Source organism: Manduca sexta, chromosome 18 (assembly GCF_014839805.1).
Source record: "Manduca sexta isolate Smith_Timp_Sample1 chromosome 18, JHU_Msex_v1.0, whole genome shotgun sequence".
NCBI lineage: Eukaryota > Metazoa > Arthropoda > Insecta > Lepidoptera > Sphingidae > Manduca > Manduca sexta.
Window position 1 is genome coordinate 13,631,244 of NC_051132.1, and position 26,534 is coordinate 13,657,777.

The 26,534-nt window shown below is 41.7% G+C and overlaps 1 protein-coding gene across 7 annotated transcripts; it reads left to right on the forward strand.

The window, feature by feature from the left end:
* Window positions 1–3,048: 3,048 nt before the first annotated feature.
* On the forward strand, window positions 3,049–25,529 carry LOC115453328 (protein quiver). 7 transcript variants are annotated; one of them, XM_030182023.2, is made up of 6 exons: window positions 3,049–3,405; window positions 8,651–8,853; window positions 13,440–13,499; window positions 14,806–14,853; window positions 19,999–20,145; window positions 20,455–25,529. In XM_030182023.2, exons 2-6 carry the CDS (start codon window positions 8,829–8,831, stop codon window positions 20,667–20,669), a joined length of 495 nt encoding a protein of 164 aa, XP_030037883.1. In that variant the 5' UTR covers window positions 3,049–3,405; window positions 8,651–8,828; the 3' UTR covers window positions 20,670–25,529. The 7 variants fall into 7 exon arrangements, with proteins under 7 accessions (XP_030037883.1, XP_030037881.1, XP_030037887.1 ...); XM_030182021.2 differs by having other exon boundaries at window positions 3,049–3,252; XM_030182024.2 differs by lacking the exon at window positions 3,049–3,405 and adding an exon at window positions 3,424–3,484.
* The last annotated feature ends 1,005 nt before the right edge of the window (window positions 25,530–26,534 follow it).

Here is a 26,534-nt window from a genome sequence, read left to right on the forward strand (position 1 = left end):
AGAAACAACATCCAACATCTTGAATTACGAAGTATTGCTTGGTATTCCACTGCGCTCGCTATCCTGAGTCATGAGATGTTAAGTCTTATGTCCAGTAATTATCCTGGGAACAATGATGTTCAAACCGGAACACAACGGTGACTACACAACTGCTTGGCCGCAGAAATAGACAGTGCGGTGCAGTGGCGAAAGGTGAAATTTTTCAAAAGGTAACCCGGTGTAAAAAAAATTGGCGTCAGTTAAAATATCGGGGGCAATTTATTGGAAAACAAAAACGAAGACAACGAATTAGTCTTGAATCTAAATCGACAAACATTGACATGCCTACTAAATTACCTATTATGCGTAAATAATTGAAACATCCATAAAATCGAACAATAAACGTAGATAATTCTCCTTCCATTAATCACAAATATAAGTACCTACGTATTAATTTGTTATAACAGCAAACAAAAGTAAGTATTCAAATTATAACCACACTACGTACCTATGATAATTATCTATTTATTTTCAAAATAAATTATAAGTAAATGTAATTTCTCCTTATAGAAATAGTTATCACGATAGCCAAACAGACCAACAGTTTAAATGCACCTACATGTTAAACTTATATAATTATCAATTTAAATAATCAAGAAAGGTTATTCGTTAATTTTTGCTACGTGGTGATATTTTAAATTCAGTAAAATATAATATTTATTTTCTTCTAACTAACATTTTGTGTCTGAAATCAAAAACTTTCAGATCTACTTCAAATATTTAAACCATCTAAATACTAATATGTAAATTCACATACTAATAATATACTTACGTAAAGGTAGACATTAACTGATCACAAAGTAGTTAGTTATTTCCATTATAATACACTTTTATTTGTAGTTTCTAAATAAACAAAGCGCTGGTAACTAAATATCACAGAACTATCAAAAATAAAATGTATATGACAATTTACAAACACCGCAACTTGGTAGCATAATAAATTATGACGTTTGAAGGACGTAAAAGCGACAACTATACAAAGTCGGTTAACGTGAAGCCGAACTAGCTCTGGTTACCTTTGCCCATATCTTCCGCGCGATTTCGACAAACACTGGCATAGAAAGTCATAGAAAGTACTGCCATCTATATTAAAAAACATGCTACAACATTAAGCCGCTTGACAGCGGGTTACCTTGCGCCTGTGGCGTCACAATTTCACTTTGGTAACGGAATTTCTGGGGAACTAAATACAAGGTGCGCCATCTAATGTTATTAATAAATAATCGCTATCGATTAAATTTAATAAACATCGGGCTAATGGCCGATAGATGTCATTATTAAGTTATCATTAATTAATAATTTAAGCTATTATAATTATTGTTCATTGTCTGATATGTTTTAAATTTAAATTTACCTATTAAATATATTGTTTAGTATCACCGAAAACCTAAAAGGGAAGCCGGTGGGAATCGGCTTGTATGGACGCTTCGCCACTGGTGCGGTGGTACCTACCCAGGCAGACTCACATGAGAGAGACAATATAGTATTCACACATTATTAAATATAATTACCTGTTGACCTGGTATTAATAACAAAAGATGAAGCGGCGCTCTGGCATTGGTTGCAAAATACTTGTGTGAAGCCTTATTTAACGCATGGTTACTCAAGCCAGGGCTTCTTTTGATATATTATTTAACGTAATATTTGAACGGTATAGAGACAATAGAGGCCAAAAATTAAAATACAATATACCTACAATAGTAGTGCCTGCTAGTATATTAATGAAATTATACGTACACGTACACGATAAATAATCAGTAAGTATTATAGTTTACGTGTGGCCTACATATTTATTGACATTTTAGTGACCTTGAAATGATAACCTTGATTTTCTAACGCATCGTGTCTACTAACTGCATTATGACACTAACAAGCGCCGTAATAATTAAAAAAACAAATGTACATTATCTAGAGACATTCCTTTGATTGTCTATTTCATGTCTTGAAATTTATCATCACGCATTGTGTTGTTTTTAATTTACGGTATTCACCGTACCAACCTACTATCGTAGCGTTTCATAATTCCATATTACGACTACCGCATAGCGGTGGAATACAGCCAATGCCGGGGTGCAGGTGTTGCAACATATTACCCCATCTCCTAATGTGGTAGATTTTATACTCACCACAAAAAAAAAACATACTAACAACACGAAATTATTGTACTTAATTGAAAGAAGACTATTTATTTTTGAGCATAATTTTTAAGCTTTAGTTAACTACGCTGGCATACCTATGAAATTATTTTTGGAGAATCTTAGGTAAATAGGTTTCCTCACTATCTTTTTCTGCACCGTTAAAAGAAAAGATGATTTATGTCCTGTGACGCTTCTTTAACCACCCCTTTCGGTTTTATTATTATTCATTTATTATGTACTTACCTACTGAGCGAGTACTGAGTCAGTACTCAGTACTCATTACTCGCTCACTGACACCGAGTTCTACTGTTTTATTATAATATACTGTATATTATGTTATATATGAGATAATGTCCATATAATATTATATTATTATAACGCTAGTATCTAATAAGCATGCGCTGGTTATATGTAGCCAAATCCGCATCCGATACTTACTAACGGATCTTAAACAGATTTTTCAAATTAGCAACTTTTATAACGTACTTATATTTAATTCTCCACAAAAGTAGTCTCCAAAAGGTGCCACAGTAGCAATGAAAAAGTGTCAACCGAAAATTAAATTATTAGATATTTATTACAATTCATACAGTTATATTGCAAAAAATTAGTATTTAAACATAAATCAATTGTAGTGTGTTGGCTTTATAGCATCTAAGTACATAATGATGAAATTATTTTTATAAAATATAGCTGAAATTTTTAATAATTTGTCAATTTGGGGACTTAACAAATGTTATGATTCTTTATTTACTTGCAAAATATCGCTTAAATATAAGAAAGTAATACTAGAAATTTGTTTTTTATTTATCATGATAACAAGGTAGTGTTTGGTAGAAAACAACTTTTCACCGCTAGCAACCCTCCCAGTGTCTTTTGGGCGCGCGCCTTAGAATATCGTGTTATTAACAAAAAAATGTGCATTAATTCATTACTCGCGACGAGACCGTTATAAAATATATCAAATTTAAATCCGAAATAATAATGTGTATCGAACGGTTATAACACACGGCGTGACTCCAAACAATATCATTTACAATATTCTATCGGAAATTAATAATATGAAATTCGGCCGGTAAGCTGTGTTAATTTTTTTTTGTTATGTTACTGTGAATTGTGTTTTAATTTGTCGTAAAAGCATATAATATTGTTGCACGCGGAATTATTTTTCGTGGCAGTGTTGTTGGAGTCGCTAAATACATAATCTAACGCATTATATAAAAAGAAGGTACGATATCGACACGTTATTTCATACAAAAAAATATAATTGAGTCAGTTTGTTTGAGTGTAACATCGTAAAGTGTGAAGTAAGTAGAAAAATCAATAATGTCTGCGCATTCCGCTCTCGAGCGAGTCACTGCACGACTAGTAGGGGCGGGCGACACCGCACGAGCCCCGCTCGCACCGCGCCGACACGCGCTCCTCCAGCGCGGCCGGTGCACGCCCGGCACGCCTCCCCAGTCCCGCTGCTCGCCAGCACGCCTGCCGCCGCCGCGCGCCATGTCGCGCGAGCTTGCCCCTCAGTGTCTCAGTGCATGGCGCCCGCTTCACGCTCAAGCTTCACATGTGTTGGCCTTCAGTATTCACAATCAGACGATATCACCGCTACTGAGCGACATTCTTACCATTTCTAGAACACGGTAGTTGTGTCTGAAGGTAGTTTTTTTTTATTATTATTCAAAGAGGTTGCTCGTTATTTCACGACTATGATCTGAAGGTAATACTTATATTTTTATTTAATAAAGCTTATATAAATAAAATTTGCAATATAATCAATAATTAAAATCATTTCTAATTAAATTTGAAGAGACTAATAGCAGCTGTAGACTCCTTTTTTTACAGAATGTATGCTTATTTATTTGTCCATTTAACTGTTGCGTTAGTGGATACTAATAATAAATATCCTCATTAGTCATGAGCGCTCATCACATAAATGAGGATGTTCAGCCGACACTGCTATCATAAGTGCAGTGGAGATCGTTGTATATTGCATTAGTCACTTATTCGTTTGCCGGACTCTGTTAAAGAAAGGTTTTGTAATACGTACCTTTATTTAAAACATTTTTTAAATCGCAACCCAATCTTAGGCAAGTACTTGTATCGTGCGTGCATGCGTTTGTAGTCAGTTAGTACTCCGTGCCGCCATAACAGGAATTTACCAATATAGTTTTCAAATATATTTATAAAGTTTTCCTAAAAGATGCGTTGCCGATGTATAAGGAAGGCAAGGGAAGAAAGAAAACTAAGAATTTTTTAGGCCTTTCAATATGTCAAATAAAAGCACCACGATCCTACTATCGTGGTAATGCTCCGCCGAGAGGGCGCTGATATGTCATCATATTATTAGATCACACCAAGCGAGAGTAAATGTAGACTCTAGAGCCACTACTTAAATTCATAAAGACAACGACATTGGAGATAATACTTTATTTGATCTTACATTCGAAATTTTATTTTGATTTAGTGCAGTATTTTTATATCTTATTTAAATTTTAAATAGCGCTCAGTGCGCTAACATTACGTTAGTGTGGCCCAGCAAAAGAGCGCTTCATGAAATAAATCAAGGTATGTTTATACAAAGTAGCATGTTTATACTCATACGTAGCCAGTATTATCTACCGTATAAAGTGGCGCGACTCCGCGGTGTCGGCCGCACTCGAGCCTCAAGGCTTGCGACCCGATGGACAGTGCACTTGGTACCAGTGGCGGAGGGTCCACTCTATTTCAGCCGGTTTCCCTTTCGTGATTTATATAAAATTTAATTATCTTTGAACGATTTACAAACCGTATGTATGCATATTAGTAGTATCTATATGTTGTGTCGGCTTCCTTTTTGGAAAATTTTACTCTTCGTCACTGCTCGGTACTCCCCCCAGTCAGTAGTGTTTTCGGTCAATTCATTTTAATAATACGCTCAAATCACAGCGTAGCAATCTGTCCTTTATTTATAAGCTTAAGTTCAATCCATTTATATTCAAGTGATTGGCTGTATTATTTCATTGTGGATTCTAACAGGCACTGCTCACTCGCTCTTCCTCGCTTCAATATTACACCACTAAATAAATTACATTCCTGAATTAAAACCGCTATTCGAGCTGCCACTTGTGTGACTTTACTGACTTATGTTTGAGTCGCAAACAAATTAATATGATGTGTTACATTGGAAGTCTGTATATTGAACCCGGGCTCGAGGCCAGTAGGGCGCAACTGTTCCAATGAGGACTGGCCGGTGTTCGCTGCTGATTCGTTTGTTTGTGAGGAGTACACCTTCCTACAGCGCTCACCGGTGGCCGAGGACAACTCAGGAGTAGAGAGCTACGTTGGAACCTTTCACGATCCGCATTTCCACAGAGATCACCTAATATCTAAAAGTTTAGTTAGAGCTCCTATCCACGCAGCGCAAATATCACGTGACTAAGTAGAGGTTGACGCTAGTTGCCTGACACCACGTCAACCGTCTTCCACCGCCGCACCTCTTGCAAACGAGGAACCACACCATAAAATTTATTACTTATACTGAGCTTTAAAGCGCGATGAGACAAAGCGGTAAATTAATTATATTTTTATGATTTTTGTTTAGGAATGCCTCAATTGTTTTAAAACCGGTAATTGCATTGCAAATATTGAATTCATCTCGTAAATAACGTAAGTTGCATATTTTAATATCAATATGTAGAATAATAAACGGTCCTGATGAATGACTCGTGGCGATGTAAGGCGGCTTTATGTGTCGATTTATATGTCGTTGCATGTGACGATTGTGTCCTGGTTAAAGTTCCCGCGGCCCCGCGCCGTGCGTCGGCCACTTGGCAGCCGAGACGGGCCGCCGCGGCCGCCTGCTGTCCTTCGGCGAGGCGCGGGTTCTCTGCATTGCGGACTGCTTGCTGTGTCATGTGTCGCGTCCCGCCATTACAACAATCATTCAATCATCTTGCTGTTCATTTTAATGGCACGTTTGTTATGCCTGAATGTGAATTTTGTTAATTTATATTTTGCAGGAAATAGTTGTTTGTACAGCAGAATGCCTATCTGTGTACGGAAATCCATCTACGTAATATAATTTGATAGTGAAACTTACAATAACATTAACAGACTTGTTATCACAGCAATTCTCCGTCCTTAGATAAATAAAGTCTATGAATAAGAGGGTAATAGTTTAAAAATAAACTAAACAACATTTTTTTACTTAAGGTGATAGCTTAAGGTCCATTTTCATACATTTTGTTTCACCTTTAATCTGGGTAACTAAACAAGTATTGACAAGTAAAGAATTTAAATTCACGTCTAGTTAGTGATTAGTTCTCGCAGTTGAAAGAAAAACGTAAAAATAATTAATATGCATGGATATTTCGGCCTTCAAAATTTCGTCATATTAAATTTTAAAGGCCGAAATATCCATGCATATTAATTATTTTTACGTTTTTCTTTCAACTGCTAGAACTAATCACTAACTAGACGTGAATTTAAATTCTTTACTTGTCAATACTTGTTTAGTTACCCAGATTAAAGGTGAAACAAAATGTATGAAAATGGACCTTAAGCTATCACCTTAAGGAAAAGTTACTCCCTCTCTTCCATGTTGCCGTGCCTTGCAGGGTCCACGATTATCTACCTTTCTGAATTCGTAAAACCTGTATTTTAACAATCGTTAAGTGCAATAAATTTAAAATAAAAATAAAAAAAAACAATGAAATAAAATTATAAAAAAGCAGATGGTTAATACCAGGTACACAATGGGTTTCTACAATTTGTGTGGTAACATCTATTTCTTTTATTGCTTTGAATGACAAGACGCGCTTGCTGTTCGCCTGATAGTAAGTAAGTGATACGACCGCCATAAATCATAAACAGAAGAAACACCATCCAACGCCTTGAATTACGAAGTATTGTTTGGTATTCTACCGCGCTTGCCATCCTGAAACATGAGATGTTAAGGCTTATTATGTCCAGTAGTTACATCGGTTACAATATCCTTCAAACCGGAACACAACAGTGACTAAACACTGCTGCTTGACGGTAAAAATAGACATTGCGGTGGTACCTACCCAGGCGGACTCTCTCATGTGAGAGACCTACCACCAGTACCACCAGATCTTTCCGGTCGTGTGGCCAGATGTATTATGAAAGAGCAAATCATATTCTGAAAACAATACAAGAGTAACAGTTGTAGGTAATAGGTATGACAGATAATAATGTACGTATCTACACGACCATTAAACGAAACAATATTTTTAATGAATAATAACTCATGTAAACTACCCACTGGATTATTACTTTTAGAACGGTAGTTTTGAGCGATTATAAATTCCCGCCAAAGATGTCCTTTCAAAGTATGCAGAGCCATACTTTTGCGAAGAGGTGGAATAAGGTCATTCCAGATCTTAGAAGCTAATAGAAGTAGATACATGCTCACCTATGTGTTGTAGATTTGAGGATGTAAGCAACACAGAAAACATGATATAGCGTAGTCAATAGTAAGAGACAAAGACTAGCGTCATACCAGCGTATATACAGTTGTCGTTAAATAATACCTAGATACCTACACGTTGACAGTGCTAGTTAGCAGTGGCTCGCCGCGCTCATTGCAGTTTCATCCACGCGCGCGAACTACCCGGTGTCGTAGAACGTACGGCGCTTCGGCCGCCCTTAAACAAAACACGAGTGCTATGCACATAAAATATTAGTAAACATCAGTAGGGTAACCCGTAACAGGCTGGTAGGGGGACTAGGCCGGAGCTACATACTACTTGCCGGCGAGGATCTAGACTTGAAAGTAGGTACTGTTTTTTTTTTGGGATCTTTTGATGAGGCCTTTTCTGTTAAAAACAAGACCGATCAACATGAAAATAAGAAACTAATATTATTCAACGATTGAAATTATTATAAGTAGTATTTTGTTAAGATCAAATAATACCTAATTATTATTGTATTATCTACACGAGTAATTCTCGCGACAAGCTTTTATCTTTACAAAGTTTTAAACAAAGTTCGGTTCAATTTCAAGTTTTTTTTGTAATGATATTTATTTGTTTTTTTTTTTATAATTTTATTTTACTATTAATATATACTTATATTACCTTTTTTTAGTTATAAAAATTCAGGTGCAAAATTTGACCTGAATAATTCGGCCCCAAAATCATAAACCGCGTCTCTAAAAATCCTGCAATAACAAAATTCCACACCGAATGGACTAACTATGTTCCACGGGATTTGATATAGTTCGTGGCACACTTACTAGATGGTTTGAATCAGCACGGCGTGTGACGGCGTCCTCACCTTACCCATTCATTACACATCAGTTGAATGTCTAATATTAAAATCGTCCACGCCCACGTACCAATAGATATAATAATAATATAAAAAGCCAAGTCTGGCGGAAATTCCAATTAGTTCCTATAAACTGTTACCTATTGAAGTTTTTTTTGTAACGAAGGTAATAATGTGCATTATAAAACATGAAAATGTGCACACAGGCGTACGTGTATCACAGTGTGAGTGTGCATGTACACGTACGCGTGCATGTGTGCGGGCGCGGCGTAACGACGGCGCAGCGGCGACACTCCGGCGACACTGCGGCGAGTCTGCGGCGGCACTGCGGCGCGGCATGGAGCGCAGCTGAGGCACCACCACGCCACGACAACGCACGAAAAAATGCGCTGGATATTCCCCGTCCCAGGTACATGAAATCATATGCTTATCGTTCCACGCGTACAAGCTTAAAGCAGACGGTTATAACGTTATGTGTATTGATATTCTACATTATAGTGTAGTTGAATTTCCAGGATCTATTAGGAACGAGTAACCGCTCGCGGTTTCACCCGCGCGAAACGCGTTTCCCGCTACAAAAGTCGCAACACTGTACGCCACCACAAAATCTATTTAAAACTTCAAATTAAAAATTCCATTCTTTACCATGGGAGCAAATTACCGGAATACAAAGTAGCCTATGTGTTAATCCAGGACATGGTCTACCCGTGTGCTAAACTTCATCCAAATCCGTTCAGTTGTTTCTGCGTTTACTTCTAGGAAACATACAAACATTTTCACGAACTTTCGCATTTATGAAATTAGTTAGAAGTTATAATATTACGTAGTCAGGGCACCTGCAGCTAACCTCATATAATCTCCGACACATACACGAGCTCTCCGATACTAGTTCACAAAATGTACGATGACATAAGCGAACATCTCAAGTGTCCAACTGTTCCGACTGCGCGAGTCGAGTGGCCGACCGGCGCGCACTCCAGCGACGACCATACAAATAAAAATCCATTACAAACTAACATCTAGGCTCATTCAAAAGTGTCTGTCGTATTGCATCAAGTATTGGTAATAGGATATCTAGCTAGAGCAGCCGTACCCAATCTGCTTATTCGCACGAAAAAGACGTTTCGGTTATGCTGCCTTGGCCTACAACGTAAATTTATTGACCTACTCCAATGTCTAAAAACATAAAACAAATATTTTATTTATGTTAATAGAAGACTTACGCAATTAATTTATTTTTATAAGGTTAATATTCTACAGCTCAAGTGATCTTAGAAAAAAACTCATTAGTTACTGTGAAATTGAAGTCAGGTGCGCAACTAGTAAAAGCTCAGCGGGCCGCCAGCCGAGCGGGGCTACAGTCTTACCGATTGAACGGTCTCCAAATTAGTAAAGCGACCTGCTCGTGTTTTCGGTACGACACTTATTAGCCATGCGGTAAACAACATTGTAGCCAGGAGAATATAGAAGACACTGATAATTATAAAAAATTATTTATACCAAATATAAAGTATGTATCTACGTGACTTATAAAGTGCCATCTGGTAATAATATTAATGTGGAATGTGTAATCATAACGCTCATAATCAGGCGAAAGATCTGCTCCTCTTAGCGTTTACTTGTCATTATTTATGAATTGTGTAACGACGGTGCCGCGGTGCCGCGGTGGACAGCAGCCGGCCGCCGCATCTCAAGCTCATTGTGTTTTATACGACGGCAGCGCTCATTAAACTTGTTTATAGGAAGTCAGGAGCTAACGCGGCCGTATGTCGAACCACTCGGGCTCTTAATCACTTCGCGATAACACTTAATAATGAATTGGACTATGTTTACTGGGTCGGCACCGGGCGCGACAAACGGCGCGCGGCAGCGACCAGCGATAACCTCGAATATAGCCAACAATTAATTACATTAATTATCGATAAGCAGCAGTCACAGCGTCGCCAGCAGCGGAATGGTCTGCCGAGCTGCTGCCTTTGGACTGGCATAATATAATTTTAATTTATTATTGTACCACCTATTATACAAGATCGGTATTATTGCTAATAAACTTTAATATTAGTCAAAATGATATCACAGAGAGGTTCTTAATGATATCAATATTATTTTTAATTATACCAATGAGATAAATTCCCACTTTATACAAATAAGGATACTATTATGTAAAAAAAAGCAGAGATAAATGGAGCGAGTGCATGATTGTTCATAATATACAGCGGTGCTCAGGGTGGATCGGAGCACACCAGCACGCTGTGACGCGGCTGGCGTGCGCCGACCGTCAGCGGGAACTCAGTGGGACTATACGCCGCGCCGTTAAGGCCGGCGACCTTATCCAAATTAGATATTTGCGTCAACGCAATGCGTGTAGTCGTAACCAAAGCGTAGTATGCGAGAATGAAAATAAAAATCATGGGGTAATTTTAAACATCCATTAAAAATGAATTAAAGTCGCGGATGTGGATTGTGGACGCGACGTGCAGCTGCGCGGCGCGGCGCGGCCGGTGTATACGTACAACAGTGTGTACACCGCGCTACTGGACTCGTGCTGGCATGTAGCGCATACCGGTGATAACTTGACTGCGGCGTCCCGTGCGGTGTATCGCCTGATGCCGACAAGCCAGGCGAGTTAAACGCTATCCCGTACAAGCTCCCGTGCTAGACAGCTTAGCTCGCCGCTTCCAGTCATGTCATAGCGTCAGTATGTGTTTGTCGTGGACGACGCGCTCACATGTTGCGTGCGCAGTCTGCCTCGATGAGCTCGCGTCTCGGCGCAGCCACTCGCCACGTAGAGTTGCAGAGAAAAAAATATTTTGTATGATAAAAGCAATTTGGATTCAAATCAAAATTCTTTATTGTAGTAAAAATGTTGTAGTATAAGTAATGTGTAAAAACTAATAAATGTCATATAATTTATGGATGCGGTGGGTGGGCGGCGGTCACGTGACCGGCGCGGCGCGCGCGGCCCACTTTCGAGCCGTTTATAAAATTACATTAATATGAAGTAAGAAACTTCTAATTTTACTCCCGTCAATACGCGCTAGTCGTCGGGCGCGGCATCGCTCGTGACACCTCGCTTTGGTGCAGAGGTAGGGCCGCGGCGTCGAGGCGACCACCTAATGATCGGCGATGATGCCCGTGGTGAAGCAGGTATGCGTCGCCGCCACCACGTCAACACCAGCGTGCTGCTTACATTGCTCCCGGTTGCGATATTCTGTGTTGTTCTGATATAATAGTATTATCAAGGCCTGTGCTTAATTTGTAAGACAGAGGTTGAAAAGCGACGGCGTACTCGTAAAATAGTTTATTATAACCGTCACATTTCCTGACAGTAATTTGAATGGCACAGGAAGTCTCCTGTGTCATTTTCTCCACCTGATCGAATATTATAATATCGTGAGTCGCTACAAGTCACTGCTCGTTACTGGATCGGGTTTTTGCAGATGGTGCTACAGGAGTACCTGGTGATGGTCCGTTATTGTATTATTACCATTCATACAGATTTGCACAGGATGGTGTAAACTAGGGGTGTACTTTTTAAGCGAGCGAGGCTAGTGCTGCGCGTGCGCACACCGCGCATGACAATATAAGCGGCGCCTGGAACGGTGATAGAAAAGTGTCCCGCGTCCCGAAATACTCGTCGCGTAGTGTCGGCGGCGCGAGTGACGCGGGCGCGGACCTTGCGCTACACGTGCACCGACGCTAATATCATTTTTTATACCTAACGAGCCAGCGCTCTGAATAAATGGTGTCACTGTAGAGTGTTGAGCGTAAGGACTTCGCCGACCTCAGTGGCGTAACAATAGGGTGGCACGACAGACAAACGCCAGGGGCCTTTAGGGGCCCCGAAACTTGTGGAACTATACACCAATTATCTGATATACACAGATCCTAGGGGATGTCAATTCATTCATGTGTCGGACCGCCGAGCTAAAAGGTGTCTGCCTATCTCACCCAGCGCTCCCGTGTCGGTTTTGAGATGATGTCTGTAAAATGCTCTATATGATAAACTACGATTTTTTTTATTAAGCTTACCAGCGTTTTTCACACCAATGCTTACAAACTAACGTAAAATTAATAGCATAGTAAGTATGATTTACTATTTTAGGTAATAATTTTGTGTCCAAACAAACATAAAACACTAATTGGAAACAACACGATATTATATTTTATTAATTTTTATTTTATTGTTTTATTAATTACTAGCGACCCGCCCCGGCTTCGCACGGGTGCAATGCTGATACTAAATACACTACAGATAAACTGTGAACGTTGTATATAAAAACATAGCGGCCCGCTCTGGCTTCGCACGGGTGTAACATAACAAAATAACAGTATTTCTCCACTATTTAATGGATGTTATTATACATATAAACCTTCCTCTTGAATCACTCGATCTATTAAAAAAAACCGCATCAAAATCCGTTGCGTAGTTTTAAAGATTTAAGCACACATAGGGACAGAGAAAGCGACTTTGTTTTATACTATGTAGTGATTAACCCGAATATAAAGTCAAATTATTTTTGGATTGTAGTCGCTTTAGGTGTCGCTTTTTGTTATTGTTTGTTAAAATGTTTTGTTTATAAATGTTTTGTCAATTGTAAAACACATCTAAAGGAACCCAATACATAAAGAATCACTTTCATCCGTTTTATTTTAAGAAGTTCTCTGCTGCATCGATGTTCAACGTTAAAATAAATGTTAAGTTTTATGTGATAGTATCTCGAAGCTATATTGAACTCAGTACAACAAGAATATTGAAATCACACCACGGCATCAAAATTATCGCTGAAGCAACGTAAAAAACTTTTAACGAGGTTTAGATAACGATTTCTTATTTGGAGTCGATTGAGACGCAAAACTGCCACCTTGGTCAATTTCCATCGCCAGTGATGTGGCCGGCCGCACCGGCGCGACGCGTGCCGGCGCGGCCGGTGCGGTGCAGCGGCGGGGTATAGAGTATAGACGAACACTAACGCGTCCTTTGTTTGTCCGCAGTGCTCCTCATGTCTTGGTTCGGCGTGGAACAAGTAAAGGCTAACTCGTGCATCCGGACCGGTAATGTCACTTGATAACGTGCGCTCGCTCGCAATGTGTATGTCACTGTCACTGTCACTGTCATCCGATACATGTCGATACGTGTGTAGATATTCCGCCGCGACACTTGTCGACACACGCCGACGTCGCGTCGGCGCTGCTCCCGAGTGTCCACCCTGTGCCGGCCCTCGCCGCGCTGCACACACGCGTCCTGTTTGTTCTGCATAATATGCTGGTTCATTGTACACTTGTAAAATGAATGCCTGTTAATTTCATTCCGAAGAGCAGGATTTTAAAGGTTACATATCGCATTAAAATGTTTTAACATACACGGTGTGTAGATCCATTCGCGTACAAACAGGCGCGCGTAATGACATCGCAACTCACCAAGAGAACAGACACGTCTCGGTGTGCGGTTCAGAAGGCTCGGTGAGAGCGCGTCGGCGACGAGGTGACGTCGGCGTGTGTCGATGCGTGCGGCGGCCGTGTTTGTTACTGTTTGAGTGTACGGGAATGTATGTTGTTAATGAATGACTCTGTCGCGTGAGACACAACGCCGCGCCGCCGCGCCCGCCGTACTGCCCCTTGTGCACTGCGCAGTGCCACGCCGGGCGGGGCGCGTTGTGTGTCACTCCGCGATGTGCATGTACCATTAGACGACTAGACTCTATTTAAAAATGGAGAAATGTGAAGAACTGAAGCATCCACTCCTGTGAATAACTGAGCTTCTCAGGTACAGAATTCTCCAAGCCGTAGACTTACCATTGGACTTTCTGAATCCGTAGTGGTTTTATTTCTGTTTTCCAAAAACCCAGTCTATACACCGCGATACGTTAGCGTCACTTTCAGTTATTTACAGGATTTATTTGTACTCTTCTAGACAACTGTGTGTAGTTTTTCATTTGACTCTAATTTTTCTTTTGGCGGGAACACTCGACGAGTCTGGCGCACGACGCACCCTTTACACTGCATTAAATGTGACATCTGACTTGGAATGAGCATTCGTGCGGGTGTAACGAGCGCCTGTGACGAGCGATGAGAAATGTCGATCTCTTCAGTAATCCCGCAAACATAATTATTTTTGCGTACAAATGTAAATGTGGAGTTAGATTACGACACACGCTACGAGCCCGCCGCTCAAAGTTGAAGTGTCGGTAGTACATACATGCGTGGTGTGTCGGCACTGGGCGCTCGGCACTCTGAGCCGGCGCCGCGCCGGGGCAGTCGGCAGTGTTCCCGCCGGAGCCGCCCGGCGCCGGCCCGCCCCCGGCCGGTCCCGCGGCGGCGCGTTACACTTTTTTTTACTAATTAAAGCATGGATTTTCAGCATTATGGGCTATATCTCTCAGCCCTCTTGTTGAGGCAGAATGCCAGAGTAAGTAATATTGTTTTCTGTATGTTTCACGAACGCTTGCCGTAGGTTCGATCACTCGAGTAGTTAGCGAATAGTTCATTAGCGATGCGCACGCGCACGTGCGTCCGTGACGTCACATTGCCACTCACACGTCACGATTCATGACGTCACACGGAATATTGTCGATTTTTCGTACTTTTCAAAATTGTATAATTGCAAATGCTGGCATAGACTGGGTTTTTACCATTTACAAATAGAATTGTTTTCATTTGTTCATCAGTAATAGGTACATAGTAGCATACTATATAGTTTGTACAAAGGTATCGTAAGCTACACGTGACCTGCTTCCATCAGGACAAGTCCGGGGAATCGGCTGTATTGACCCCGAGCTCTGACCGCTTCTGCCTGCTCGTGCGCCGCCTTCCCGCTCCTGGGGTCGGCGCCAGTCGCCGCACTAGGGGCACGCTTGGGTCGTCTCTGCTTACTAGTTAATTGAATGAAATGAGTGTGTACCTTGGGGCTTCATATATCATGCAGTCGACCTCGCCCCCCTCCTGCCCTCCTCTGCGTTGACTCAGGCTTGTGTACAGTCTCCGCGCGACACTGCCACTCGACTCCCTAACACACGACATTCGACATTTAACGTTAGCGGCGCAACATTATAAGTACTCTGAATATTTAATAGAACTTGCATGTTCCACAAAACGTTATATTCTAGTTTTAGGAATTGTTAATTAGTATTGATGTTATTAATAATGAATGTGTTGTTCAATAAAAGGAATATTCTAATTGAAAAAAAGTATTGTCAATGCGGTGTACTTAGTAGTGATTCACCTACAGACTCGATTGCTAGTTGTATTTGTAAATAATGTACCAAAGCGTTTGTCGCGCGGAGATGTGTGTATCATGCGGACGAGAGCACACGGCGGTGTGCCGCGCTCTCCCTACACACAGTACAGTCGCTGCTACAACACCACCGACCGCACCACGCGCACAAACGCTTCGCCTGATGACGTCACCACATGTTACCACACACATACACACACGTTGTTCGCAACCTTACGCGCGTGATCCTTTCGTCCCGGTATAAAAGTCCCCTCTTAGCACTTTTCCGAGATAGAATTCTAAACTTGGTCTATGATCTATGTACAATTGTCATCCAAAGCCATGTAGCCATTTCTTATCTCATAACATGAAAATGTCTTCACACACTCAGTCATATAATGAGAAGTTTGGTTGGCAAATTTTCAGAAGTGCATTTAAATTTTAACAATAGTGTCACTTGAACCTCATACAAATGTCAAATTCTAGACGCAACAAACTTGTTTTACACATAAACGGGGTCGCGCACATCAGACAGGGGAGTGGTGTAGGCGCCGCTGTAGAGGAACAGATGGTTGCGTCCCTCTATTGAAGGCGAGGATCTCTAGTCAGGCAGATGTTTGTGACCGGCCGCGGTTTCTCTGACGGAGATCATTCGGAGCGGGTGTAAATGCAGCGCGCCGCGTAAATTCTGCTACCGCAACTTACGATTGTCTATTGCCATCTGGTATTAGTATGGGACGTTATTTCCTAATTGACAATATCACTCATAATGAGCTGTTAGGTCTTCAGATTATCTATTTCATGTTGTAATTTCAGTGATGATAATCAGATGACGCTGTATGTTAATTGTGAAGCCACATATTATACAATATACGTATCAAGTAACACACAAACATTTCGGGAGATTACACATTTAAAACAATTACATTAGATAAAACTAAAGGTTAGTGAATTAGTAAGATAGGTAACAGTTACTAATATTTTTATTTATTCCTCTACAATGATTATAGAGTTGCACGGCCCGGATGGCGGCCGCTACTCGGAACACTGTAATTTTGGAAATGCCGAGTCCCACCTGACTTGTGGGAAACTCCTTTAATGAATCCTTCAATCTAAATTTTTAAGCTTGCTTTTCAGGTAGATTCATTACATAGATCCATTTGGCGATCGCCATATTCAAGCTCATAATCAGCGCCGAGCAAGCCTAGGAGAGTATAGTATTACTATACTCTTACTCTCAGTCCTTGGCCACCCCTCACAACACAAGGACGGGTGCAAAGTAAATAAAGTCTTCTACAATATTTATTATTTTCTGTTTATTGCATTAAGTATCGTGTTAATTAGACAAGACTCTAATGGTGGTAGGTCTCTCATATGTGAGAGTGCGCTTGGGTAGGTACCACCGCAATGTCTATTTCTGCCGCCAAGTAGCAGTGCAGCAGTCAATGTTGTGCTCGGGTTTGAAGGACATTGTAGGCAGTGTAACTACCGGACATAAAAAGACTTAACATCTCACGTCTCAGGATGGTCAGCACAGAGGAATAAAAAAATTACTTTGTAATCCAAGGCGTTAGATGATGTTTCTTCTGTTTATGGGCGGTCGCATCGTATCACTAACCATCAGGCGAATGGCAAGCTCTTCTCGTCATTGAAGCAATAAAAAAAAGACGAACGAATATGACTTTTTTTTTTCAAATATAATTTTTGTATTACTTTTCGTATGTAGATAAATACAAGTACGTAACGATACTTGTTTTTACAAGTTGCACGAAGTAAATGGTAGTCGACTCACTTGGCATCAACTTATTTACGACTCGGTGCTAGTTGACACAATTACCATAATTTAAAATACATTGTAGAAGCGAACAATTGCAAAATCACATTAAAAAATACAAAATATCTATACTTATCTTACAAAATAATCGCTAAGAGTGTAAAATATATTGAGAAAATTTACAAAAAATATAACTGTCTTTAAAAAGAACACATGGTTTCGTTCTACGCGCTCTCCTTTGTACGGGGTTTGTTTTACAGAGGTCTATACTTTGCAAAAAAGCGACGATAGCCTAGTTGGCTATGGAACGGTCTGCTGAGACGAATGTCCGCAGGTTCAAATCCCAAGGGCACACACCTCTGACTTTTCTAAAATCATGTGTGTATTCTTTGTGAATTTATCGTTCGCTTTAACGGTGAAGGAAAACATCGTGAGGAAACCTGCACATCTGAGAAGTTCCTCTATAGGAATTTCGAAGGTGTGTGAAGTCTACCAATCCGCACTAGGCCAGCGTGGTGGACTAAGGCCTAATCCCTCTCAATAGTAGAGGAGGCCCGTGCTCAGCAGTGGGCAAGTATAATATAATACAGGGCTGATATTATATATACTTTGCATCCGTCGACATAATCTCCGCTTTTGCCTAACGGTAGAGTAGTTTGAGACTGGCGAATTCCTGGTACCATATGATACCCCATCATGTATACCTAATTAGTTTATAATTATTTAAAAAAATAAAATAAATATTAGTTGCCCTACAACGAAGTTTATAGCCAATATGGTGATAAAATGATTTACATGAAAAAAATTATGAACTAAGAGTGCATTAATTGCACTCAACTCAACTACTCATGTCTGCTACAAATCAATATGCCCCTTTGCGAAGTGTTACGAGGACACGCGGCGGCGTCCAGCGCGGCTCGCGGCTCGCGTGTCCCGTCGCCCTACATACAGCACGCCGAGCCGGTCACTATATTAAAACTACCTACTGTTTTAGCGCAATTATACATAATAGGGAAATAATAGCGTGCACAAACGCGTTTCCCGGTCACATACCTACTGCAGCAAAATGCGCCATCAACTAGGCCTCACCGAGGACTGCGCTCTGAGCCCACACAGGTGACTAACGTGAACGCGTGCCCCTCCGAGCATGCATGGGGGGACATTTGCCGCGGCTCTAGGCACACAGTTCAGTGCGTATACCTCTTGGTTGTGTAACACATTTCCCTTCCCTTTCCACTCCGCCCATCCTAGTATGGGTCCTCTTGCTTCCCCCACACTTCCCTCCCTATTCTCCCCCCCTTCCCCACTTTCCTCCAGGGCTCTGGAGTAGTTAAGCCGGGGGGTACGCATCGTGTCATGTGCAGTGCTCGTGCGCTGTCGCGGCTTGCACATTGCACGAGGCTTGTTCCAGCCTGTTCGCGCGCATCTGGTGAGCGTCTTCTTAAACGATTCTACTAGCGCGTGCCATAATTATAACAGCTGTAGTATCCCGGGACCCGACGCCTGTGCGATGTGACGGGTTGCCATTCATCATCACAACATACACACAGTCGGAACACTTATATACCCTTGCACGAGCACAGTACACACATACTGACCAGTGTATGCGGCTTTGCCCGCTTTAAGTTTCTGCCTCATTACTTAAGAGATTACTCTCACCGCGACAGACTGACCGAGTCACGCCGTGACACGACGCGATTCATGCTGCACTGTCGATGTGCCGGCCGCTGTCGCCCGCAAGCACGATCAATTTTGATTTGAAATATTGAAACAATGTGCATTAATCTGTACGATGGTAGAGATGTTTCGGATCGTGTGTGGTCGCAGCGCCGCGCCGCAGTGGGTGCAGTCGTGCAGACTGCAGTGTGAGTCGCGCCGCCAGCGGACAGACTAGAGAGGGACGGCATGCTGCGCACCCGAGTATTGTGTACAACTACAACTTACACCTGAAACAATTTATATACTACTGCGAGAGCGAGTAGTGACCACCTCAGTCGATCCCGTAATTCCGTCCCATCATCGCTCTTCTTTCAACTTCGAAACTATTTGTGAGCGATTTTTTTTGTTTAAAAAACGGAAATTAATGAAATCGGGATTGATAGTCCTCGTCTTAATCTGTATTTCACACAGAACAAATCTTAATATTTCCCAGTATGCATTATATATTTAGATTTTGAACATAATTTGTGAATTTAGCAAGGTGCATGATACGCCAATGAAATTTTTACCAAACAGACAAAATAGAAAAGCTGTTGCTTTACGTTCCGTTAAGTTTGTTTCTGCTTCTCTCATAAATTTTTTAGTAACGTGACGTACGCGAATAATCTATTATTATATGTTTGTATAAATAAAAATATAGACTATTTTAAATTTTGCCATTTATTCTTGTGGTCTTATGTACATTTTTACCATCAACGTTGAACACTAACCGGTCATATGGTGTTGGACATGCGGGATCGCGCGAGGCGGGCGCGGTACCGTTGTGGTAGTACACAATACTGTGGAGAGTGTGTCGCGTGTGTGGCGCGTGTAGCGCGTGCCGAGTGTACAGTGAGCGGTGTGTGCAGCTCGCACCATCTACTGCTACGAGTGCGACAGCTGGACGGACGCGCGATGCAAGGACCCGTTCAACTACACGGCGCTGCCGCGCGACCAGCCGCCGCTGCAGACCTGCCACGGCTGCTGCGTCAAGATGGTGCGCTACTCTAAGAGCCGTGAGTGTTACCAGCCGATACCTCCGCAATAATATGTTTCCTATTCCAAAAAACAAATCCTTACTTACCTATCATTCATTCCTTTGATTCCGATTATTCTTCAGTTCTTCAAACTGTGTGTGGTTGAAGACTTAGTGACTACTTGGTATAATAAACGAAGGAATAAATTCAATAGACATTATAAAATAACGCGTCACTTATCAGTCAGTACCTTATCATCTGAGTTCTGCTCGACAAAAACATATTTTATGCCAGGCGGTGTGTGAGGTATCTGTGTAGTATGTGAGTGGTGGTGTTATCGTGTTGCAGCGTACGAGGTGGTGCGGCGCACGTGCACGTCACAGCTGCAGATCAACCTGTTCATGGTGGACCATGTGTGCATGATGGAAAGTACTGGCACGGGCCACATGTGCTTCTGCGAGGAGGACATGTGTAACGGCGCGGCGGCGCTGGCAGGCGCGGGCGCCGCGGCGGGCGCGCTCCTCGCCGCGCTGCTCGCCGCTGCATGCGCATGCATGAGGTGAAGCACGCACCGCACTCACCGCGCCGCGACTGCCGACTCCGCCCCGCTCTACCGCGCCGCCCCGAGCGCCACTCGCCTCCTTACCTCTTATACTATCACTGGAACTTACACAACAAATCCCCTTGCGTTCTACATAGGCACATGTCGCCGGTGAAACACATCACGCGATGTTGTTATTAGTGATGTGCTTTATCGTGACGGCCAGTGGTGGCGTGTTGCTAGAGAGGGGCGCGTGGTCGATAAGTCTATCGGTTCAGTGTACTAACCCTAGTTTTTATTCTTCGTCCAACGTAGCGGTAGTTTTTCTCTAAGTGCTTAGTTTTCACAAGCGCCGGCTTTGGAATCGAACTCATTAACACTTCGGCCGGAACATTATTGTTATATTGATCGAACAGACAGCGCAGACGGTGACGAGCGCCGGCCGAATGCTCGCGTGGGTAAGGGACGCGCATCGCGCGGACGCGACTCATGCGAGTGAGACGGCGCCGCGTGACGCGATCGTAAAGTTGTTCATTTATATTTAATGAGGGTTGTGATTTGGTAGAACCACTAATTTTATGCGATAAATATGTATTTATGGCTTAAAATGGATTTTAAATAAGAATATCAATCATGTGTTGCCAACGATAACATAAATGTAGATGACATGATGTTAGTGGCAACAAGTTGAACATCACCGTCTGCACTGTCGAGTTCGCGTGCCACCTAACAGATGACATCTTTTAATATATTGTTATTAAATTGTAATGTTAACATTTTCCTCGTCTAACCACCGCCATACCTGATACGAGACAACATACTGTTAAAGCTAGATATTGACTCGAAGAATTTCAGCTATTATAGTCATACTAGTCTAATAAAGGTCTTGTACCTCAATAAAGGCATTGGTAACTGTGAGCGACGCGAGTTTGTTCGCAACCAATAATGATAATATATTTAATGACGTGCTCAAATGTTAGGGAACCGACCGTCCATATGCAGAGTGGCTCTGACCAGTGTAAGCGCAAGACTGGGAAAATGTTAACCACCTGGGAATGTTACTCGCTTAGACAAAGAGAAGCTTCAATAATGTTTAAACTAAGCACGTCTCATCAAAGTTTATCATTTAAGTGACGTGTCGTGTTGGGCGACAGCACTGGCCACGCCGCATGCCCCGCGCGTCCCGGTAGCACGGTGTGTGGCCGCGTCGCGGTGTCAGTGAGGTTCGCGCAACACGACGCTCTTCGCTACTAAGTAACATCATAAGTTTGAAATAGCATGTAAATAATGCTCAGATTTAGTAATGCGACTAGATCGATAATAAACATTTATCGAAGGGATATAGCTTCGGATCGGTTCATATTTCGACCAAGTCGATAAACGCACTTTACTAGACGTGGGGCACTTTAGATAGCCGTTAGGAACAGCAGCGCGTGCGACACGCGCACCGCCGCCGCGCGACCGACTCGGTTCGGCTTCGTTTTTACTAAAATATTACATTTATACTGAAACATTTTTCAGGTCTTTGAAACTAATGCTTTCCGTTCAAATATAATAAGTTTATAACAAAGTGCACTCGTAGGCGGCAGCGCGTTGCGTGTAGCGATCATGCACGCGGCGTGAGCGTGCCCCGCGGCACGGCCGGCGAGCCTCCCCGGATAGATTGTACAAGAGTTCCTATAGTTAGCAAACACGACTTGGCATTCTTTCTCTTTCTCTCTCTCTCTCTGTTTGTCTCTCTTTCGATAGTAATCCTCTAGGAGGTAAAATTATAACGAGTGAAAATAGTTTAACGATGCTAGCGTGTAGTGCGATACAAAATAATGGATTTTGTTAGAATGTAATATAGAATATATAATTTAATGAAATAAACACCAAATAATTATAATTGTTAAGTTTAACGCTTAGAGTTTGATATGGAAGTTGAGTTCGGGTTTGTTTTATAGTATACAGAGTATAGACGTGTGAGTTAGCGTAACCGTCCGCGACCGACGGTCAGCGACAGTCGACAGAGCGTCGCCGTGATGTCGCCGTGACGACGCCGTGACGACACGGCCGGGACGAATGTTATTTTTAATATAAAAGTATATATGAAGCAATAGACTACAGACGATATATTTTCAGTAACAATTTATGAGGCGCGGAGGGTGGGCCCGGGGGCCGCACCGCGCGCTGTACTCCTCCAAATTGTGTCACTTGGTTTTTTTTACATTTAATATTACCGTATTCCAAGCACAATAAACTGTGACTGTGTCCTTGTGACTTGTAAGAATTATTTACGATACTTAGGTACCATGGTATGCCTCATTTTGGTGTAAGAAAATGTCTCAAAGTAACAAATTCGATTATTAATCATTATTTTACTTTAATTTTTGTTAGAATGGAAGAAAGAAAGAAAATATTTATTTGTTACGGAAAATCAAATAAATTATGATAAGTCATACGGCGTAGATCTGATCAATTTGAGTTATAAAGCTGTGGTCTAGTGTACGCAATGCGTGGCAATGCGTGCGAGTACAGTGTCGCGGGCGCGGCGTCGCCTCGGCGACTGCGGGCCGCGGGGGATCATCGCCCATCGCATGCTCCCATTCGTAGCGTAGGACAGAGCATGCACCACTAGCGGTACCCAGTACTACCAACACCCGACACCCGACATTCGACACCCGCCCACGCTCTGAGTTAGCTGTCGCTCCTGCTGACCTGCCGAGCCGCGGCGAGCTGCGTGAGTCCGCTATGAGTTTCACGTTTAAATTTCCTACAAAAAATTTGAGTTTACTGAACTGTGACACTTGTATAATATTCTTGTTATCTCTGTGTTTCAAAAAACAAACTCTTCAGATGTGATCTTGTCATAACCGACAGCTTACTCAGAGCCGATATTATAATAAATAGAGTTTTATTATATTATTATAATGCTGTTGATAAGACTTAACTAATAACGTTTTACCTTGATCGCTTTAATTTAATATCTAATTAGAATTAAGAATGCTCTGTAGTGTCCAATTGTACATTAGAATGATGCCACTTCCATGCGACACGGCCGTTAGATGTGCCACGTAGCACATTCGGTACCTGTAGCAACAACCTATCGATCAATCAGCTCTCGGCAGTGTACGGCATGTACAATTGGGCACGGGATAAAACATTAAAGTTTCTTCTTTCTCCACGTTTCTAATCTTTCGCATATCACGCATTATAGAAGGATCTACTCGTAGCCGCTCAGTTAACGAACTTATAGTCAATTAGTTATTACTGACGCGTGCGGTGTTGTCGTCCGAATGAGTCGCGCGAGTCAAGTGATTCGAATGGGACGAGTGGCTCGCGCGCCGCTCCCGCACGCGTCGCAGCTTCGACGACTTGTGTAATGCGCACCCGAGCACGGCGCGGCGCCGAGCCGACGCCGGGCGTGTGGTGCCCGTCGTGCGCTCGGTGTCGGTTCGCGCCGCCGTGTTATGGACTTGAGTTAAGACAAACCTTTTTGGGAGCATGTAATAATTGATTCTGTTGGTGTGGACAGCCTTACTGGATTGTCGGAATTACTTTTTAATCTGATATCTTGTAGTTGACTCAGATTTTCCACTGTTTCAATACTTTGTGTTGAGATTGGTTCAGTAAGACTGTTGCATACAAACATAGATTTGCACTTTTTTTCCAAATTTCACTAAAAAGCTGATGGCTTTGCAAATTTAACTAATTGGCCTCCATTGAAGTCCTATACTCGGTGACGAGTACGAGTGGCGATCACACGATAGTCGACAAGAGCAAAAGCACGGTTCGGGTGCATGCGCGGTGCAGCATGTTGCGCGCCACACACGTCTCTCCGCGTCGTGTGCTCGCTCGCTCGCCGGTGGAAACATACTGTGGCCCGTTTGACAAATTTTCCTCATTTTACACTGGTGACGCCAATAGTTTTTTGTAAAATTTTTTGCCCTTGATCGATCATCAAACCGAGTGACGGTGAGGTGTCAACGGCAGAAAGTTCGGCTCAAACGTTTCGCAACTGTGTTAATATAGCTACGTATAAGATATATAATGAATACACATGTACCTGTTATGTAAATGTTCAATATACATACCTACATAATAATATTATGAGTTACATGATAGCTGATATGAGCTGATAGATTTTATGTATGTATGTATGTACATGATAGCGGCAGGCGGTCGCAGCGGTTCCGGCGCTCACTCTGTACTGAGAACTGATATCAACTGTTCACAACATTAGATAATCTTTCACTTTTTACGAGCTTTGATACTCAGGCTTAAAGCTGTGTCCGTATAAGTAATACATAAAATCCGTGCAACTGTTGTGATGTTACGCACGATATCAGTAATTTCTAGTAGGCAAAATGATGTTGAGAATATATGAAATTGGTGCACGTGGCGATCTGCGTGGCGCAGTATCACTATGGTGTCTCGGAACCACTGCCTTGTTCTGCTCATATTACAGAGTTCTAATGATATTATATGGAATACATATTTAGATAGCGCTCATCGGTGGTACTCGCGTGAGAGCGATGTTACCCTGGCGGACTGTGGCGACACGTGTGCAGTGTACGCGTGCGTCTAGCATCACACCACGACACTACCACGTTAATACTATACAATCTGAGAGTTGATAACTATTGAGTAATGACAGTAACAGACCAACAGGAACTATGATTGACAACTCAGTGGTGTGGTGACTGGTATGATTTCCCATCGCCTCGGTCCGCCAGCGGGCAGTCGGGGACCGGTGGCGCTCCTGCACCCGTGAACTAGATAGGACAATAAAGATGAGCCAGTATTATTGTTCTTGATTAAATGTGTTTAGCTTCAAATTAAGTGGACAGCGTTTATTTTTGTCAATCAAAGTGCCATAATTATAGAGACATTGTTATAACTTGTGCGTTTTATTTTGCTTCCTCCTCTTTGGACCTATAGCGTTGGGCTTAATGTGACGACTGGCGACTTGCAACGGCGCGGCGTGCGCATTCCACGTGTACTATGACGATTCTCACTAACACTTAACAACAATAAATGAGCAGAATAATATTATTATAGAAGGGGTTAAGCTCAGGTTTACTTTGGAGGGATGTAGGTAAGTCTTCTTACGAACAATGTGGGTTACCTATTTCTTTTTACTTGGAATCACTGTACCAGCAGTAAGTATCTCCTAAGGTCTCTTAAAAAAAAACACTACAAACCAATATAGGTAATGTTAAATATTTTTTTGGTTTTTAATGGTTTTTGAAAATTTTATGTTCAAAAGTTTTTATATTTTGCTTTTTTGTGTTAGCAAAAATCAGTATACGTTGACATCATAATTGACGACATAATTTTAAGTTTTCTGATGAATCTCTGAAGTCAAGTTCCAACAAGAGTGAAATTTATATAGGACCACACGGGAGGCACTAGCTTTCAAATAAAAAAAGAATCATCAAAATCGGTACACCCAGTCAAGAGTTCCGAGGTAACACACATAAGTCGGTTAAAAAGAGATAAAATCCTAGAACCCGAGTACAGCGCCAACGGTCCAACACTTTAGGGGTATTTTAATGAAATGTACACACGTGGCGAAGGGTGAAATTTTTCAAAAGACATCCCGAGGAAATAGATATTTGCCACAGTATTATATAATGTGCTGTTCACGGTATAGGTCAGTTTAACAAAAAACTACAAGCAGGTTAGTCTTAACTCTAAAATCAACCATTATTAATATAAGTACTAATAAGACTTAAACGTTCGTAGAATCGAAGAATAATACGCACCTACCGATAACAAATTAACAACAAAATAATATACTAATTTTACCAGAACTATTAAAATTATAATCACGGACCGAATATTATATCTAATGCACATTAGTTTATTCTCAAAAATTAACTTTGGGAATCTAATATCCGCT